This window comes from Loxodonta africana, chromosome 3, assembly GCF_030014295.1.
Source record: "Loxodonta africana isolate mLoxAfr1 chromosome 3, mLoxAfr1.hap2, whole genome shotgun sequence".
In the NCBI taxonomy this organism is placed as follows: Eukaryota; Metazoa; Chordata; class Mammalia; order Proboscidea; family Elephantidae; genus Loxodonta; species Loxodonta africana.
The window spans coordinates 765406-783095 of record NC_087344.1 but is presented as its reverse complement, the minus strand read 5'-3'; the positions used below and the strand labels follow the sequence as shown (position 1 = coordinate 783095).

The window sequence follows — 17690 nt, the reverse complement described above, 5'->3', positions numbered from 1 at the left end:
GGGCGTTCCCACCTTGGGCTGTTGTGAATCCTGCTGTGTGTGAACTGGGTGTCAGCTCGCAGGTCGTTGAGAGGCCCAGCCCAGGTTCTAGAGAGCCTTCGTAGCCACTGGGGACTGGGTGTTTTGTTTGCTGTTTGATTAATCCTGACAGGAGAGCTGCAGCCTGGCCGAACACTGCCTGGTTGGGTCATTTATCTGTCCTTGTTCATAAAGTGTCACAGAGTAAACGTTTTTGTCTTTAGGGCCATGATGGCTGTCCTAATTACTCAGCTCTCCTGTTGTAGGCTGGGTGAAAGCCACCAATGACAGTACTTAAAAGGAATGGGTGTAAATAAAACTTTATTTACAAAACAGGCAGGGGGCCATTGTTTGCCAACCATGATCAGCTCCTTTTGATAACTTCTCTCTCAGAAAGCTTCTGACAGGGCCAGGCAAGGGCCCCCCTCAACATGGCCCTGACACAGCATCTGTTTGTTCCCTCACATGCTGGGCCACCTACCCTGCCGTGGTGCAGTGGGTCTCAGGGCACGTGTTGGGTCTGGGGGTTGTCCTCCTGCAGAAAGGCAAGGCCTCCCCCCCCCGCCCAGTTCTTATCATATGGCGGTGCACGTTTGGTCTGATGGTTTCTCAGTGATGTGTGGTGGCTTTTCTGCTTTTGGAACCTGCCCGCCCCACTCGCGGTTCGTACCACTGGGCCTGCTCTGCCATCCTGTGAGGCCTTTGCTGCTAGGTGTGTGTGTAAGCGAGCCCCACAGGTGACACTGGCTCAGTGACAGGACTTGGGCGCCCTCACCTCCTCCACCTGTGCTGTCCAGGACCTTGGGAGTAGAACTGAAGGCAGGGCCTCTCACAGCCACCACACCTCCAGAGCTCAGTGGCCACGTGAGGCTCGTGGCTATCATGTTGGAGACCACTTAAGTCATCCAGAACGTTCTACTGGACAGTGCTGAGCGAGAAGTCTACGTGAAGTCACTCTTTGCCTTCAGAATGTTTGGACAGCCCACCTCGAAGACCACCCAGTGGTGGGCCTCTCTGCGGAGTAATTTCTGTCCCTCGCCCCAGTGACAAGGGCAGGGACAAGGGTGAGGGGCACTCTGTCCCCCAGGCTGTGCCGCCAGAGAAGACGGACTCAGCCTAAAACTTTATTTAAGCAAAGTAGACGTGCAGGTCAGAGAAAACTTCAGGACCCATGGGAGATGTCACCATGGCCCTAACCCCAGGTGCCCAAAATAGGCTTTCTGGGAAAGTTCTAGAGCGAGTGTCCAGCCACCAAAGCACAGCCTCCACCCTGGTTTCTGTAACTGTCTTCCACGCAGTGGGGCTCAAGTGTGGTATCTGCTCCCAACGCGCTCAGCCAGGGGACAGTCACGAGCAGGACTCCTTCCCTCTGCTGCGCTGAGGCAGCCAGGACGCCAATCCCTGCCCACCATTCCGTGGTTCAGACGCACTCAGGCCTTCTCTCCTGGCAGGTGCCCACCACGATGTGCCCAGCATGGAGCCTCGTGGTCGGCAGCGGGGCGCCGGCTGTGTTGTTGGACTGGTTGGTGTTGGATCCCGAGAGCCCCCGGGTCAGCTCCTCCTCCCCATCACCAGGCGCCTCTAGCTGCTCCTCACTGCCACTGCGTACGTCCTCCTCCAGGCTCGCCTCGCTCTCCTGCTTCTCCAGGAAGCTCAGGCGGTGCAGGGCGCCGGTACCTGGCGACGACAGCAGGTCCGAGGCCTCCTCCAGCTCTGAGTCTGAGTCATTGGATGGCAGCTGAGATCCTGGGGAGATCCAAGAGAGAATCACAGACAGAGGAGGAGAGACAGGAAGTCAGAGAGAGGGACAAACCAAGGTACAGAAACAGAGGGACAAAGACACACAGAGACAAAGAGTCAGAGATATATACAGGTGTAGGGAGATAGGCACAGAGATAGGAAAGATGGAGTCAAAGAGGTGAAGGAGAGGCAGAGATAATCAAAAAGACAGGGACAGAGAGAAAGGGACAAACGGAGACAGAGGAGCAACAGAGAAGGAGAAGCAGAGAAACGGACAGTATGGCAGAGAGTCAGACAAACGGAGAGAGAAGGACAGAGAGACAGATAAAAGAAAACGAGAGCCTGGCTGGCCCAGGTGGCCGCCCCCACTCACCTCGGGGCCCATCCTCGGCTGCCTCCGGCACGGGCTCGGCTGCCGCCTTGTCTGCCTCCAGGAAGGGCACCTGCAGCACCACCTCGGCCTGCAGGGTGTATGCCGTCAGGGAGGCCGGGCTCTGGCTCGACCCGCCCTCCACCTCGGAAGTTAACTACAGGGCCCAAGACCCGAGAGGAAAGAAGTCCCGCTGCTGCGGAAGTCAGATGACGTGGCTGTTCCTGCGTCCTAGAACTTGCTCAGTGGACACAGAACGTTCCAGCAAAGGTACCAGCCCGGCTCGGACGGACGTCGCATCGGCCGTGGGAGAGGCTGCAGGAGGCACCCACGGCCCTGGCCCTTCCACCCCACTGGCCACAAACCACCCTGACCTGCCCTCAGGAGCCTGCTGCCCAGACATGCAGAGACACTGGAAGAAACGAGATCAGGGCTGAGAAACGCAGGATGCTGCTTGGAAAGGAACCATGGAGAACGTGGCTGGGTATGACAGCTCGTCTGTGTCCCCACAGACACGCCGAAGCTTAGGTCAGCACCCAGGAGCATGACTTGTTTGGAAATAGAATTTTTGAGAATGTTATCACTGAAGTAAAGATGAGGTCATACTGAAATAGGGCGGGTCCTGGTCCCAATTGAGAGGTTTCCTAAGAAGAGACAGACAGGCCAGACGGCGCTGTGAGGATGGACACAGAGAATGGAGCGATGCAGCCACAAGAAGCTGGAAGGGGCAAGGAAGGACCCTCCCCTAGAGCCTCTGGAGAAAGCCTGGCCCTGCTGACACCTTGGTTTCGGACTTCTGGCCTCCAGAACCATGAGACCATTAGCATGTGTTGTTCAAAGCCCCTCCCCCCAGCCAACCGTGTCATGACGGACCCAGGCCACTCAGGGACTAAGGAACCTTGAGCCCCTTCCATAGGAGAGGACAAAACCTCCCCTGAGAGTCCACCCTGGGTGGAAAGAGGTGTTCCTCCCTGTCTGAACCCCCTTCCTGGGCCCAGCCTCTGTAAGGGACCTTGCTGTCCCTCCTGCCTCAGTTTCCCCATCTGTCTGGTGAGGACAGCCCCTGAACACTTCTGCAGGGTTGCAATGAAAGCCCCACAGCCTGGTGAGGGGCAGGCAGGGCCCAGCTGAGCAGCCACCAGCTGCTGAGTGTCCCTGGGATGGAAAAGGGCATCTGATGTCAGCCCAGAGCCAGTGAGGGCCGGAGCCCCACAGCCTTTGCACAGGTGACTCTCTTGGCCTGGCCTGTCCCAGATTGAAGCCTTCATGTCTGTGGTCTCCCTGACCACCCCGTCAGTCCACATCACGTGTCTCCCTGTTGTTTCTTGTGCCCACGCTGGCGAAACCTCCCACCCCCCCCTCCACCATCCACCAAGGCACAGCCCTGGGGTCCGCCACCCTACCTGAGCCCCAGGCACCTCCTCGGGCTCATCCTTGAAGACCAGGGCATAGTGCGCGATGAGGGTCTCCACGACACGTGCCTGGTGGGGGTAGTCCACCAGGGATGACAGGGACACAGTGGCTTCCGTGGGCCGCGGCCGCAGCAGCGTGGGCCCAAACACAATGCCCAGGTTCCCAGGTGTCATCTTGTTGTCCTGCTCCACCTGCACGATCCTGGGGTCGGACGGTGGGCTGAGGGGTGCCGGGAGACCCCAAGGACCCCCCAGCCGGCTGGGCGCCCTCACCTGCACAGGTGCCTCAGGTACTGCAATGTGTCCCCCAGGACTCCCCTAACCGGCAGGGTACTCTCACCTGCACAAGTGCCTCAGCAGGTACTGCAGTGTGTCCCCCAGGACCCCCCAACCGGCAGGGTGCCCTCACCTGCACAGGTGCCTCAGGTACTGCAATGTGTCCCCCAGGACTCCCCTAACCGGCAGGGTGCTCTCACCTGCACAAGTGCCTCAGCAGGTACTGCAATGTGTCCCCCAGGACTCCCCTAACCGGCAGGGTGCTCTCACCTGCACAAGTGCCTCAGCAGGTACTGCAGTGTGTCCCCCAGGACCCCCCAACCGGCAGGGTGCCCTCACCTGCGCAGGTGCTGCAGCAGGTACTGCAGCGTGGCCCGGTTCTGGGGAGGCAGGTCCCGCAGCAGCTCCCCCAGCCGGCCTGCCATGGCCACCATTGCGGCCACGCTCCCACCGCTGTCCGACCGGCCCCGCGATGCTGCCTTGGCCTCAGCCTCCGCCTTCAGGTTGTCCTTGGCCAGCCCCACCAGCTCGTGGTACAGGCGGAAGGACAGGAGTGGCTCGGGCAGCTGAGGATGGGGCCGGGCAGGGCGGGGTCAGGACCAGAGCCCCGCCCCCAGAGTCCTGGCCCCGCCCACCCCCGATCTCGGGCACGCCCCTACCAAGCTTGATCTGCATACCACACTCCCTCAGTCTTCTGCTCACCTGACGCAGGTAGAGCTTCAGCACGTTGCTGATGTCGTGGGGTGAGGCCTGTGACAGCTCCACCAGCTCCTGGCCGTTCTCGAAGGCCTGGCACAGCTTCTCCACCCGCGTCTTCACTCCATTGACCCGATAGATGCCCTGGGGTGGGTGGCTCCGTCAGCCTCCGCCCTCCCGACCACCCTCTCCCCCAGGCCCCCACGAAAGCTCACCTTAGTGCGCAGTGCCCGTCGCTCGATCTCTCCCACACACTTTTTGATGATGAAGGGCACACCGTCTGCGGTGCTGTTGGCCGCCCTGCTGAAGTCCTGGCCGAAGAGCTGCAGCCGACCCTGCAGCTTCTTGTGACCACACTGGATGGCCAGTGTCTCCAAGCACTTCTTGTGGCAGGCCAGGCAGCACTGGGGGAGGGATGCAGGGTGAGCAGGACCCTTCTCCACCTCCGGCCAGCAGCCCCCTTCTCCCTGAGGCCCACTCTCGTCCCCTCCAGTGACCCTCACCCACCTCCTCGCACTCGGCGCCCTGGAAGTACACGTAGCTGTTACACTCGCGGCACTTGGCGGGCGTACGTAGCTTGCGCAGGTGGTGGGTTCGCGCTGCCTTGGACAGCCCCACGTTGCGGAAGGGCCCGCTGGGGACCGCCACTGGCAGCGCAGGGGCCGTGCCATTGAGGCCGCCTGGGGCGGGCGGGCGGGTAGAAGTTCAGCATGGCTTGAGGCCCGCTCCCACCTTCCCAAGTCAGGGCAGAGCCTGGCCAACTCCCCCTCACCCCCGGGGTTAGAGCCCTCACCCTGCTCGAAGTCTGGCGCCCCCGGGCCACCCTCGTGGTCCAGCTCCTCGCTGGACGACATGGTGCCACTGGACGAGGTCCGCTCGAACTTCTTAAAGTCCCCTGAGCAGGAGACGGGGCGTCAGAACTCCCGACCAGCTGGCTGCTGCCCCCTGTACCCCCATCCCACCGCCAGACAGCCTCTCACCTGAGCCGAGCCCCGGATCCAGGCTGCCGTCAGAGTCTGAGATCGAGGTGGGCCAGGACTTGTGCACCTTGTGTCCGCGCCCGCCTAGGGGGGGACGCGCCTCCGTGAGGGGTGGCGAGAGGCAACACCCACTCTGCCAACCTGTGCCCCCACCCCTCCCGGCACTCACCTCGCCGCTCCTTGGTCAGCGCTTCCTCCTCAGGACCTCCTGCTTCGGGGGGGCTGCCGGCCTCCACTCCTGCTGTGTCGCTGACGTTGAAGCTGCACTTGCGAGGACGCATCACTGGGGACCTGAGGGTGCACCAGGGAGGGCCATGATGGGGTCCCTGAGGCAGCCTCACACCCACCCCCTTACAGGTGGGAAGTCCGGCTCCCTGTTGTGGGTTGAATTATGTTCCCCAGAAAGATATGGTGGGGTCCTGACCCCAGGACGCGTGAACGTGACCTTGTTTGGGAATAGGGTCTTTACAGATGAAATTAAGTTCACGTGAGGTCATACTGCAACAGGGTGGGCCCTATTGCCCTCTGAGAAGTGCTTTATAAGAAGAGACACCAGGCCAGATGGCCACGTGAAGACAGGCAGAAACTGGAGGGATGCGGCCACAAGCCAGGAACTCCTGGGGCCACCAGAAGCTGGAGGAGACCACGAGGGACCCTCCCCGAGAGCCTCTGCAGGGAATTCAGACTGCTGGCCTCCAGGCCTGAGGGAGCACGCACTCCTGTTCCCTAGAGCCCCCAGCTCTGCGGGCCTCTGCGGCGGCCCCGGACCCCCTCCCCGGGTGCTCGGGCGGGCGCAGCGGTACCAGGCGCTGGCCGAGACGTGGGGCTCGAAGTCGTAGTGCACGTCGGGTTCCTCCCCGCGCTGCAGCTGGCGCACGTGGGAGGCGTACTGCTGCCCGGGGTCGTACAGCTTGCTGCTCTCACACAGCATCTGGAAGTTGACGGGCAGCGGCGCCGTCTGCACGTGCATCAGCTCGTAGTAGGAGATGGTGGCCTGCGGGCGGGGCGGTCAGGGCCGCGGTCAGGGCGGCCCCGCCCACCACGCGGAGCCCCGCCCCTCCGGTCACACGCTCCGCCCCGTGCCCACGCCCCTCCCCTGGGCGGCCCGGCCCACCACGCGGAGTCCCCCCCACCACGCGGAGCCCCGCCCCTCCTGTCACACGCTCCGCCCCGTGCCCACGCCCCTCCCCTGCACCCGCGCCCCCCCACGCGCCGCTCTGCACCCACCGCCTTGATGGTCTGGTCGCTTTGCCTCACGACCTCCTGCAGCAGCCGCAGCGCTGTCACCTTGGTGTCCTCCAGCTCCTGCTTCTGCGTCTTGGCGTCCGCCACGCACGTTCGGTAAGTAGCCATGGCCTCCTCCGCCTGCGGGGGCACACAGCGCCTCAGCCGGGCCCAGCCTTCAGGGGACCCACCCGGGGACTCGGGCGCTGGTCCAGGCAGGCAGGGAGATTGAGGGTTGAGTTGTGTCCCCCAAAAAGATGCTTGTGCTAGAACTTCCTGGAATAGGGCTGAGTGGACAAGACCCAGGAGGAGCCATAGTGAAGCTGCCACCTGAATGAGTGTGGGGGGGTGCAGTTACAAGGAGCGAGGGGATACTTGGGAGGAGAGAGTCCAGTCAGCGCAAACAGCAAGTGCAGACACAGGTGCTGTGGCATGAGTTCTGTTCCGACTCCTAGTGACCCTATAGGACAGAGTAGAGCTGCCCCATGGGGTATCCAAGGGGTGGGTGGTGGATTCAAACTGCAGACCTTTTGGTTAGCAGCCGAGCTCTTAACCGCTGGACCACCAGGGCTCCGTGTCCCCAAAAAGATATACTGAAATTCTAACCCGTCCGTGTGAATGTGACGGCGTTTGGAAAGAGGGTCTTTGTAGATGTTAGTTAATGTCATAGGGAGGAGTGTTGGCCCTACTCTAATGACTGAAAGAGACAGACACACGGAGACAGAGAGGGGACTGATGGGACCACAGAAGCTGGGAGAGACCAGGAATGATCCACCCCCAGGGTCTCTGGAGGGAGCACGGCCCTGCCCACACCCTGAACTCAGACTCCCAGCTTCCAGAACAGAGAATAAGTGTCTCTTTGCAGGCATCCCATGTGTGAGGCTTTGTTGTGCAGCTCCAGGACACTGACAAAGTAAGGGAAGGGCTTCCAGGCAGCTGCAACCCACCTCATCTGTGCCCTCACCTTGTTCTTGGTCTCCTCCTCTAGCCGTCGCCGCTTGTCCAAGCTCTTGGAGGCGGCTCCACCCGCCCCGGGCCCGCCGCCTCCCTGCTCATCCTCAGCCTTGGCCACCAGCAGGCGCGCCTTGTCGTGGTCCTCACAGCGTTGCACATATCCCTGCTTGGCTTTGCGCAGGTTGGCCTCGGCGTCTTGCTGTGGGGCAGGGATGGGTCTGAGCCTGTCCCAGACCAGCTCCCCAGCCCTCCCCCTTGCTTTCCACTCCAGCCAGCCAGATGCCACACATGGTACCTCCACCACCCACCTCTCTCCCACCGAGGCCCCACAGCCCAGCAAAGAGGTCACGCCTGCAATGGGACCCAGAGGCCTGGGTGTTGGACTGGGTGTTGGGTGGGCCCACTGTAGAGCCCAGGAGTCAGGCCTGGCACCAGCACCTACACACACCCTGCCTAGCGGTGCGGCGCTTTGAGGCCCAATCCCTTTTACCCTGTCTCAGAAGAACAGCGAGGCTGCCCCAACAGGAAGTCAGGCACCCTCGGGGTCATCAGGAAGAGCTCAGCCAAAACCAGGGGGCTTTCGGAGGCCATCCCACACAGCCTCACAGCCTGCACTGTCAGAGTTTCACTCATAAAGAAAAGGACTTGAAGAAAGCACAGAGGAGCTCTAGAAAATCATCTCAGCATGCACAAGGCCTTACAGTGCCTGACCCCAATCTTCAAAACCAGGCAAGGATAGACTACAATGGGCAGTCAGGCACTGACAATATGTTACTACTAAGAGCTACTACTAACCACCAGGCAGTACTAACCTCCAGGCAGTACTAATTTTCAGGTAGTACTAACCACCAGGTAGTACTAACCACCACGTAGTACTAACACTCAGCTGCTAACTGTGGAGGGGGATCCGAGTGCCACCTGCCACCTTCCCCTGTGACCACGAATATACCTTGTGCTCAAGACCAGATGTGGTGGCCTGGTGTCTTGGACACACGAGCTTGTGGCCTGACCCAGCACATCCCATAACTGCTGGTGTGCCAACAGCACGTCCCTCCCCTTTTGGCCTGAGCACGTATCAGCATCCCCAGGGACTGCTTAGTTAAGTGTGTGCCTACACGGCACCTGGCCAACCCCACTGCTGTATCCGTTCCTGGTGGAGAGGGAAAGGGCACCTTTTTTCTGCAGCACAAGCAGGGTGCATGCAGACCACCTCCTGTGTCAGCTGCTGGAGGGAGAGGTCCACTGGCCATAGGGACCAGCACCCACTACTGGAGCTGACCACCTTGCTGTTTCCTCTCTATGTGAGTAAAGACTTCTGCCCAGAGTCTGTGTAAGTTGTGTTTTTATTGGCAACCTCAACACCTGCAAGCCATGGAGCGGGCTGACATCTTATGGTTACTGTCCTGGTGGCCGGCATTAGTATCTTTGCCATCCTCCATGAGGTGGGAACCCTGGCCTGCACTAACCAGCAGGTCCTACAAGCATCAGCCCCTAGTAAAAATCTGCCCCTACTAACAATCATGAATTTGTAGCTGGCAAAACAAGCCACAAACAAAATCGAAAGTCAAACAAACCAGAGAGAAGTCTGCAATTCACATCACCAAGGGCTGAGTTCCATCATATGTAAAGAGCTCTGGCAAATCAACAAGCCAACTCTAAGTAAACCATATGAACAGAGTTCACAAGTGGAGGAGCACACAGTGACCAAGAGAGTAATGCGTACACTTGAGCCCCTTGGCTCAGCCGTTCCACCTTGAACACCGGTGTTAGCGCTCTTTCCACAAGGTGGGGGCATAAGCTGGTTACACACATGATGTTTGTAACAGCCCAGCAACAATCTGAGTGCCCATCTGCAGAGATTTAATGAAATAAACCTCATCCCGCTGTGCATAGCCGAGAAGAGGGATGAGCCTGGGTAAGGAGAGGGTGAAACCACAGGGCAGAACCAGGTGGGCAGTGAGCTGCCTCCTAGGGTGCCAAGTGGGGCAAGGTCCATCTGTGCCAGCATCTCTCGAAAGGAGTCACAGAGACCACAGACAGGGACCTGGGGCAGAGGGAGACTTCTCACGAGGCATCCTGTTAACACACCCCAAAACCAACTACGAGACACGCATAAGAGCATATAGACCAGAGTAGCACGCAGCAGCCAGAGTGTCCCATAGACAGAATCACTGCGGACTTCTCCGGCCTGTTTTAACTGCGGGACACACCGCTCCTCCTGGCTCCTGAATTGGTGACGGCCAGCAGTGGAACTGGAAGTTCCCCCCAAACCAGGAAAGCACAAATGGCCCTGCGCCAGGGCCTGCTCGTGTCCACCCACCGTACCAGCTTCCTCTGGGCGCGGTGCCATGACTCCTTGATCTCCTTCCTGCGCTTCTCATGCTCCAGCCGCCGAAGGGTCAGGGGCTGCGGAGAGTGGCCATGAGTGGGGGCCCGCGCCACCCTGCCCGCCTCCCTGACCACGCCTCGCCTGGCCCCCCGCCACCTGCAGGAAGGTCTGTGTCTGCAGCACACTGGCTGCCTGCACCATGTCCAGGTCCTGCTCCAGCGCCAGCGAGTAGATGGACAGCAGCGGCATGTGAGGCTGCGGGGAGGGGATGGTCACCGGGTGGGGTCTCCGAATGCAGCCCCGCCTCCTCCCTCAGTCCTTGCGGTGACCGCTGGCACCTCTGGACTCACTCCCCGGCCTGAGGGACTCCTGCCTCTGCACCCTTACCTCCAGCGTGACGCTCTGTCTGCAGTTGTGGACAAGCTTCTGCAGGCCTTTGGCGAACTCCAGCTCTGCAGGCGGGGTGGGTGTGAGGAGTGCGGTTGGGGGGCTGGGGGCCGGAGGGAGAGCACCCACCCCCAGGCCCACCGCGCCCGCCTCTCACCCAGCACAGTACGCTTCTCCAGGTAGACTATGATGTCCTTCATGTACTTGGCCATGTTCTTGGCGTACTTCAGCGCCTCGTCCACGCCGCCCTCACAGCGCTGCAGCAGCGTGTCCACCTCCTCGGGGGGAGGGCAGCCTGCGGGGGTCCCTGCTCAGCCCAGCCCTCGGCTGCAGGCCCACCCTACCACTCCCAGCATGCTCAGTCCTGGCCTCTGCCAGCTGACCCACCCTTTAACCCCCTCAATCTCCACCCTCTGTCACCTCATCCATCATTCAACCCCCCAATCGCTAGCCTCTGCTACTGTGTCCACCACACGACCCCCTCAGCCTCCACCCCTGCCGCCCCATCAGCTACCCGATGACACCCTCAGCCTCCACCCCTGCCACTCCATCCACCACGCGACCCCCTCAGCCTCCACCCAAGCCACCATGTCCACCACTTGCCCCATTCAGTCGCCACCCCTGCGGCCTGGCCCGTCAGTCAACCCCTTCTGGTGTGTTCATTCCTGCCCTCTGCCCCTCAGCCCACTTCAGGCCTGACCCTCCCAGCCTCTGTCCTCTGCCATCGGCCAGCCTTAAACACATTCCCATCTGCTGCACGGTGGAGACTCACCTCCATCACAGTCGTCAGTGCTTGGGGGGGTGCCCTCACCCCCCTGTCCATACAGGTGCTCCATGGCCTGTATGGGAGCAGACAGGTGAGGTCAGCCACGTGCAGGGCCCTGGCTGATGCCCACACAGCAGGACACGCTCACCTCCCTCCTGGACATAGGCCAAGGCCCACAAGGAAGTGGGGTGACCTCTCACACCCTGCTGGCCTGACCCTCTGCCACGCCCAGGGATTCCCCCACCCCACCCCTACTCACCTGGCTTGGATCCCCGGGGGGCACCGACAGAAGGGTGCTGATGTCCACTTCACCCATGAGGAACTCGGACACGCTGCAGGGCAGGGGGTCAGAGGCCAGGGTCACACAATCCCCCTGGAATTGACCCCCCAGCCCTGCTGGCTGCCACAATCACTCACGTGCTGCTGAAGGAGACAGCGATGGTCTCTAGGGCCTTCTCAAACTCCCGCTTGTCTGCCTCCTTGTTGCTCTCATAATGGAAGCCTGGGACGCAGAGACAAGGATGAAGAGTCAGTCCACCGGGAGGCAAACACTCTTGTCGTTAACTGATGGGAACCCTTAACCAAGGAGTAGCATCAGGGAGCAGTTGTGCCCATCAAACTCCTATGTATCCTTCAAAACCCACTTTGATTTTACAACAATAAAATAAAAAAAAAAAGGTGTCTGTAGAGAGAAATTTTCTGTAAAGAAAAAAAAAACTTCAAGCCATAAAGACAAATGAAGTCTTGATACGTGTTGCAATATGGTTGAACCCTGAAAACGTTATGCTGAGTAAAATAAGCCAAACACAAAAATGTTGTATGTTCCTGCTTATACGAAATAGCTAGAATTGGTAAATGCAGAGACCAAAGTTTGTTAGTGATTACCAGGGGCTGGAGGGAAGGGGAAGGGGGCGTTTTAGCTCAGGGGCTCTGAGCTTCTACTGATGGTGGTGGAAGGATTTACAAAGGCAAGCAGTGTGCTTATACAACATGGTGAACGTAACCAATGTCATTAAATTGGACACATAAAAATGCTGAATTGGCAATTTTTTTATATGTATATAAAACAATTTTATAAAACAAAAAACCAAATCCATTGCTGTTGAGTCGATTTCGACTCCTAGGGACCCTACAGGACAGAGTAGAACTGCTCCATAGGGTTTCCAAGGCTGGAATCTTTACGGAAGAGGACTGCCATGTCTTTCTCTCAACAAGTCGCTGGTGGGTTGGGTTTGAACTGCCAACCTTTTGGTTAGGAGCCAAGTGCTCAACCTTTGAGCCACCAGGGCTCTTACTTATATAGGTGTATATATTAGAAATGAATAAACAAGATCAACTTATTTAATGCTTCCCCCCAAAAAACCCACTTTAAAAGTCCCCTCCTCCAGGAAGCCCTCCTAGGTGGCACTCTGCTGCTGCAGCTGCCTCTGCTGACCTTTGACCTTGTTGATAAGGTTGCCAGCAGCCGTGAGTGTCTCCACAGTGTTCAGCAGCGGGTGTTTACTGATGACCTGGCGCATCACACGGAGGGCCTCACCCAAGCACTCATGCGCCAGTGGCCGGCGGGCCTCCAGGAGGTCTGCAAACACAGCCCCATGAATGGGGAGGGAGGGAAAGGCTGCCAGCCTCCTCAGAGCTCCCATTCCCCCGATGGGGAAACTGAGGCAGAGGTAGGTGTGGGTGGCTGGGATGGGACTTCGGATGATGTGCTGGTCCTCTTTGCTCAGAATATCCATCTCCCGTCCTCCCAGAACGTGAACCCCTTGCACCTCAAGCTGCAGTGCTGGCACCCCTCCCCATGCAGCCCACCTGGCCCCTTTCCCACCCTAGGCCCTGGGGGCTCAAGGTCCTGCCTAGCTCTGTCCACACCTCGCCTGCATGAGTATCCCATTATCCCTCTCTGCTGGCAGCCATCCCACGAGGTGGTACTCTCATCATTCCCACTTTGCAGATGAGGAAACTGAGGCAGAGAGAGGGGAAGTCCACTTCTCAACCATCACACAGCTTCTCCATCTATGCTGGTCCGAGCCCAGGGCTTTAAATACCCACCCCCACAGGCAAACGTTCTCAATTGGAAAAAGGTAGCTTGCCCAGGCGGAACAGCACCCGACGTTGTTGCCTGCAGGGGAGGGGGCCTGGCCGCCAGCTGGGAAGGCAGCTTTGACCCCTTTGTCCCCGCTGAATCTGTGCCTCGTATTAAAAACAAAGACAAAAACAAAAACCATTGCTGTCAAGTCAATTCCGACTCATAGTGACCCTACAGGACAGAGTAGAACTACCCCATAGGGTTTCCAAGGAGCGGCTGGTGGATTCCAACTGCCGATCTTTTGGATACCAGACGTAGCTCTTAACCACTGCGCTGCCAGGGCTTCTATAGGGTGCTCAAAAAAATAAGCAAAACCTAAAATTAGGTGTCTGTCCCTTCTTGGCACTGAGGTCCCCACTGAAAAACGCCATGCCCCAGGAGGCCCAATGGGACCCTGGTGCACAAGGAGGCCCATTCAAGGGGGTGGGAAAGGGCTTCAGGAATCGGGCCACTCCCCTGACTGGTGGCCACGCCCTTCACCTCTCATCCTCAGCCACCAAGCCCCTGTACCTACCAGGGAACTCTGCAGCAGACGGGATCCCTGCGAAGGGCCATATACCCTGCTCTGTGTGGCCAAGGCAAGCAAGGCAGCTGCTGTGCTCCCATCCAATTGGCTGCGTATGTCCCGAGCACCACGAGCTCCCAGAGCTGGGAGGCCTTGTGCCCTGTCCTGTGGCCTCATTTGGGGGCCCTGGGTGCTCAGTCCCACAGGTACCCATGGCCTGGCCGTGGGGTGTGGGGCCCATGGATGCAGGGACCAGGGAAATGGCTGATCAGGGTCTCCAGGCGCTGGCTCCCAGCCAAACCAGCTCTGGCCAGTCTGGAGGCCCTACCCCCAATGGGGGAAGTCTCATCCCAATGTCCTGCTCACCCCGGCCAGGGTCATGGCTCCCTCTACTCCAGGATCAGTAAGTAGCCAGGGGGCGCCCCCAGCCCTCCTCTGGCTGCTGGCCACCGACCAGATTCCAGGGCCTAAGTGTGAGGGGAAACAGGCCTACAGCAGAGGTATGTGGAAGTGGCATGGCAGCCACAGGGAATCCCTGCCCAGCCCAACCCATCTTGGGCTGACTGTGCCAGGGTCTCCAGGACGAAGTGTGGACCTCACTAACCACAACAATGGCAACAGTAATAACTAGCCGTGGAGAGCGCTAGCTGCAGGCAGATGCTGACAACGCTGCCGTCTGAGCAGGTGTATGGCCCCAATTTACAGGGAGGTACCTGAGGCTCAGCGGGGGACGCTGCTCGCCCAGGGTCACACAGAGCTGGGAGTTGAACTGTCATCCTTCCCAGCCTCTTCCTCCAGCCCTGACAGGCCTCATTAGCTCCCAAAAGGCACAGAGGCCCCTCCATGAGTTAAAGTCAACTCCTAGCTCTGGGTGAGCAGGGGGTCGGGTCCGCTTGGGGCCTTGGTTTCGGGTGGCTGGGGAGCAGTTCAGAACGCTTGGCACAGCCCTGGCACTGCGGTTTCTGGGAGGATGAGTGGGGGCACAGGCAGAGCAGGAGGTGCTCTGATACCCGCCCGAGGTGCCCTCCCGGGCGGCCAGGGACAAACAGGAAGCAGATGAAAATAACTTGGCAGGAAGCTGGGCTGTCAGCAGCCACGTGGAGCAGAAAACGGAACTGCTGTTCCATGGCCCCTCACTCCCAGCAGCTCCAATGATGGTCCTGCCTCTTGTCCCTTCTGAGTATCTCTTCACCCAGACGTCAGCCCACCCCCAGTCTACGCCCCACTGCCTCATGCCTCCTCGGCTCTAACACCATCTACGGCTCCCATTGCCCTCAAGATAGTTCCTGCCTGGTATTCTCACCTCACACATTTCACACATCTGTGGCTTATTCTTCAAATGCACTACCGTTTCCATATTTCTGAGTCTGTGTACATGCTGTCTCCTCCGCCTCAACACCTTTCCCTCCTAGTTGCCCCCAAACTCCTATACGCCCCTCAAAGCCTCAGCTCCAATGCCCTCTTTCTCACAGCTCTCCCTGCAATGCCCTTCTGAGCCTCCTCAAGTCCCTCCCTCCACCCTGCTGTGACCCCACAGGGCTTGGGGTATCTGTGTCTGGCTCCGCCTTCCACCAGGTCTCAGGGCCTGCGGGTCCTCACCTTCACGAAGCACACACTCTTTGAGCTTCTCCAAGCCCTCAGCGAAACGGGCCACATCAGCCAGCAGCTGAGCAATGTCATCAATGGCGTCAGGGCAGGGCCCCTCAGTGTTGAGCTCAGCGGGGCCGGCGGCTGTCAGAGGGCTGCGGTGGCCCCGGCCAATCGTCCAGGAGCCGGGTCCAGACAGTGGAAAGCCAGCAGCGCTGGCATGGCGGCTCAGGCTGGTGGGCCGCTTGAGTGTGCCTGTAGCCTTGGCATTCAAGGCTGCAGCTGGAGGCTCCAGGCCAGGTCCAGGGGAGGCTGGGTCAGCACTATCTTTCCTGGGCAGCTCCTGGGGGAGGGAAAAGGGGGAATAGGGGTGGCTAAGATGGCGCTCTAGCCTACTCTGCCTCAGTTTCCCCAGAAGTGAAGTGGGGCTCTGCTGGAGTCAAAGGCCAGAGGTCATAGGGCTGAGATTTGATGCAGTGCCCCTCCCCACCTGTTACCCAACATCCTCTTCCACACAGCTTTCACAAACAACGGCCTCTGCCCAAACCACAGCTGGGGGGCGGGGCCTGCAGAGCGCAAGGGAGGTGGCACCCCACTTCCTGATGGGGGTGGGGAGGACCTGGGGCCTTTGTAGCCCCGCTCAGGTCCCTGCAGACGCACCTACTTCCCTGTGAAGACAATTTATAGGTTCCTACATGCTAAGGGTCCCATAGACCCCCCAGTTCCATGGAAACCTCCAGGCCCCGTGGACCCCCAGGTCCCATAGACCCCCATTCCCATGGACACCTCCAGGCCCTGTAGACCCCCCAGGCCCCTAGACACTCCAAACCTTATAGTCCTTCTCAGGCCCTGTAGACTCCACAGGCCCCACAGACACTCCAAGTCTTACAGACCTTCTTAGGCCCTATAGACCCTCCCCAGGTCCTATAGATACCCCAAGCCCCCCCAGGCCCTGTAGACAACCCCCCAGGCCCTATAGATGCCCCAGGCACCTTAGGCTCCCCCAGGCCCTGTAGATCCCCCCGGCCTTGTAGACTCCCAGGCCCTGTAGATATCCACAGGCCCTGTAGACCCCCCGAGGCCCCTTAAGCAACCCCAAGTCTCACAGACCCCTCCAGACCCACAGGCCCCTACAGGCATCCTCAAGTCCCACTCCAAGTCCCATAGATCTCCTCCTGATTCTGTAGACCCCCCTAGCCCTGTAGACCCCCCAAGTACCATGGACAACCCCAGGCCCCATAGATACCTCGTAGCCCCACAGATATCCCCAAGTCTAGTAGATTCCCCCATGCCCGTATAAACCCAGCAGATCCCATTATACACCCTGTTGCCCTATAAACCTTCCACCCAATGGCTGCGCCATACATAGTCCCCCGTCTTCACAGTGGTGCCCGAGCCCCACACCTCCCCGAGACCCCATCCTGTAGAGTCCCAAACCCAACGCCTCCCCACCCTGACACCCACCTCACCCACTCTCCAGGTCCTGGCCCTTAAAGGGATACGGGGATGTGGTGGCTACCCCAAAGGGCCCCTACCATGAGCCAAACGCTGACATTCCCTCCTGCCTTCGGTGGCCCCTGCGATACTGCCCGGTGGGGGCTGTAGCTGGCCCCCCTCCGCCGACCCAGCATAGTGCTGCAGCACCCTGTCCCCTGAGCTCAGGCCGAGCCCTTCTCCTCTGCAGCAGGGTGTCACTCTCAGGTCCCCGCCTGCTCACCGCTCCCCTAGGAGGCACCACTCACCCCCAAGGACTGCGGGCTGGGGCTTCCCGCCCGGTTCTTCTTTGAGATGGAAGGGGTTTTCATGAGCTCCCGCTTCTTCCTGGAGAACATGGTGCACCCTGACGGTCAGCCGCTGGAGGGGGCGGGCCGGGGTCTCAGCGCTGCAGCTCCAGGAGCTGGCTGCCTCGGGACCACATTGTCGCAGGCCACCCAACCCCCCAGCTGTCAGGCCCACGTGACAGGCCCAGCCCTTATTGGTGCCCCCCCTCCCCCACACACAGGAAAAGGCCTCCGGAGGCCGCGACGAAGACCTGCTCCCCACCCTCCCTCTGTGGCCTCAGCCTGCGCCTCCGCAGAGTGGGCGCGAAGGTGGGCCAGGCCCCACCCACCCGGCCCAGGCCCCGCCCCGGCCCCACCCAGGCCCTCCCCAGCTCGGCCGCGCCCTCAGCGTCCTCCTCCACCAGGTCGGCCCCGACGCCGGTGCCGGCCTGCGCGCCCCCGCCTGGCACTCTGCGGGCACACAGGCAGCACAGACAAGGGGTACCGACCTCACTGGGACACACCCAGACGACAGCTAGTATACAAACACCGGCACTCCATTACCTACAGGGGCAAACTCTTAGACACGGTCAAACCCCA

General features: G+C 59.9%; 1 protein-coding gene across 2 annotated transcripts; it reads right to left on the bottom strand.

Annotated features, from left to right (window-relative positions):
• Positions 1–322: 322 nt before the first annotated feature.
• Positions 323–17290, bottom strand: ARHGAP45 (Rho GTPase activating protein 45). Of its 2 annotated transcripts, none has more exons than XM_064280069.1 (23): positions 17073–17290; positions 15343–15673; positions 12588–12731; positions 11570–11654; positions 11412–11484; positions 11159–11225; positions 10544–10681; positions 10387–10451; positions 10156–10254; positions 9996–10076; positions 7681–7869; positions 6720–6857; positions 6296–6486; positions 5662–5783; positions 5493–5576; positions 5306–5407; positions 5020–5192; positions 4728–4916; positions 4519–4656; positions 4156–4382; positions 3532–3742; positions 2132–2219; positions 323–1764 (listed from the first exon to the last, which is right to left on the bottom strand). In XM_064280069.1, exons 1-23 carry the CDS (start codon positions 17160–17162, stop codon positions 1439–1441), a joined length of 3351 nt encoding a protein of 1116 aa, XP_064136139.1. In that variant the 5' UTR covers positions 17163–17290; the 3' UTR covers positions 323–1438. The 2 variants fall into 2 exon arrangements, with proteins under 2 accessions (XP_064136139.1, XP_064136138.1); XM_064280068.1 differs by lacking the exon at positions 17073–17290 and adding an exon at positions 16866–17030.
• Between the last annotated feature and the right edge of the window lie 400 nt (positions 17291–17690).

Coding starts and splice junctions, on each gene's coding strand:
- ARHGAP45 (XM_064280068.1), bottom strand. CDS start 16,961: ATGCTGGGTCGGCGGAGGGGGGCCAGCTACAGCCCCCACCGGGCAGTA. Junction 11,485..11,569: donor GCTGTCTCCTTCAGCAGCAC/GTGAGTGATTGT, acceptor CCTGCCCTGCAG/CGTGTCCGAGTTCCTCATGG. Junction 2,220..3,531: donor AGGAGGTGCCTGGGGCTCAG/GTAGGGTGGCGG, acceptor TACACCCTGCAG/GCCGAGGTGGTGCTGCAGGT.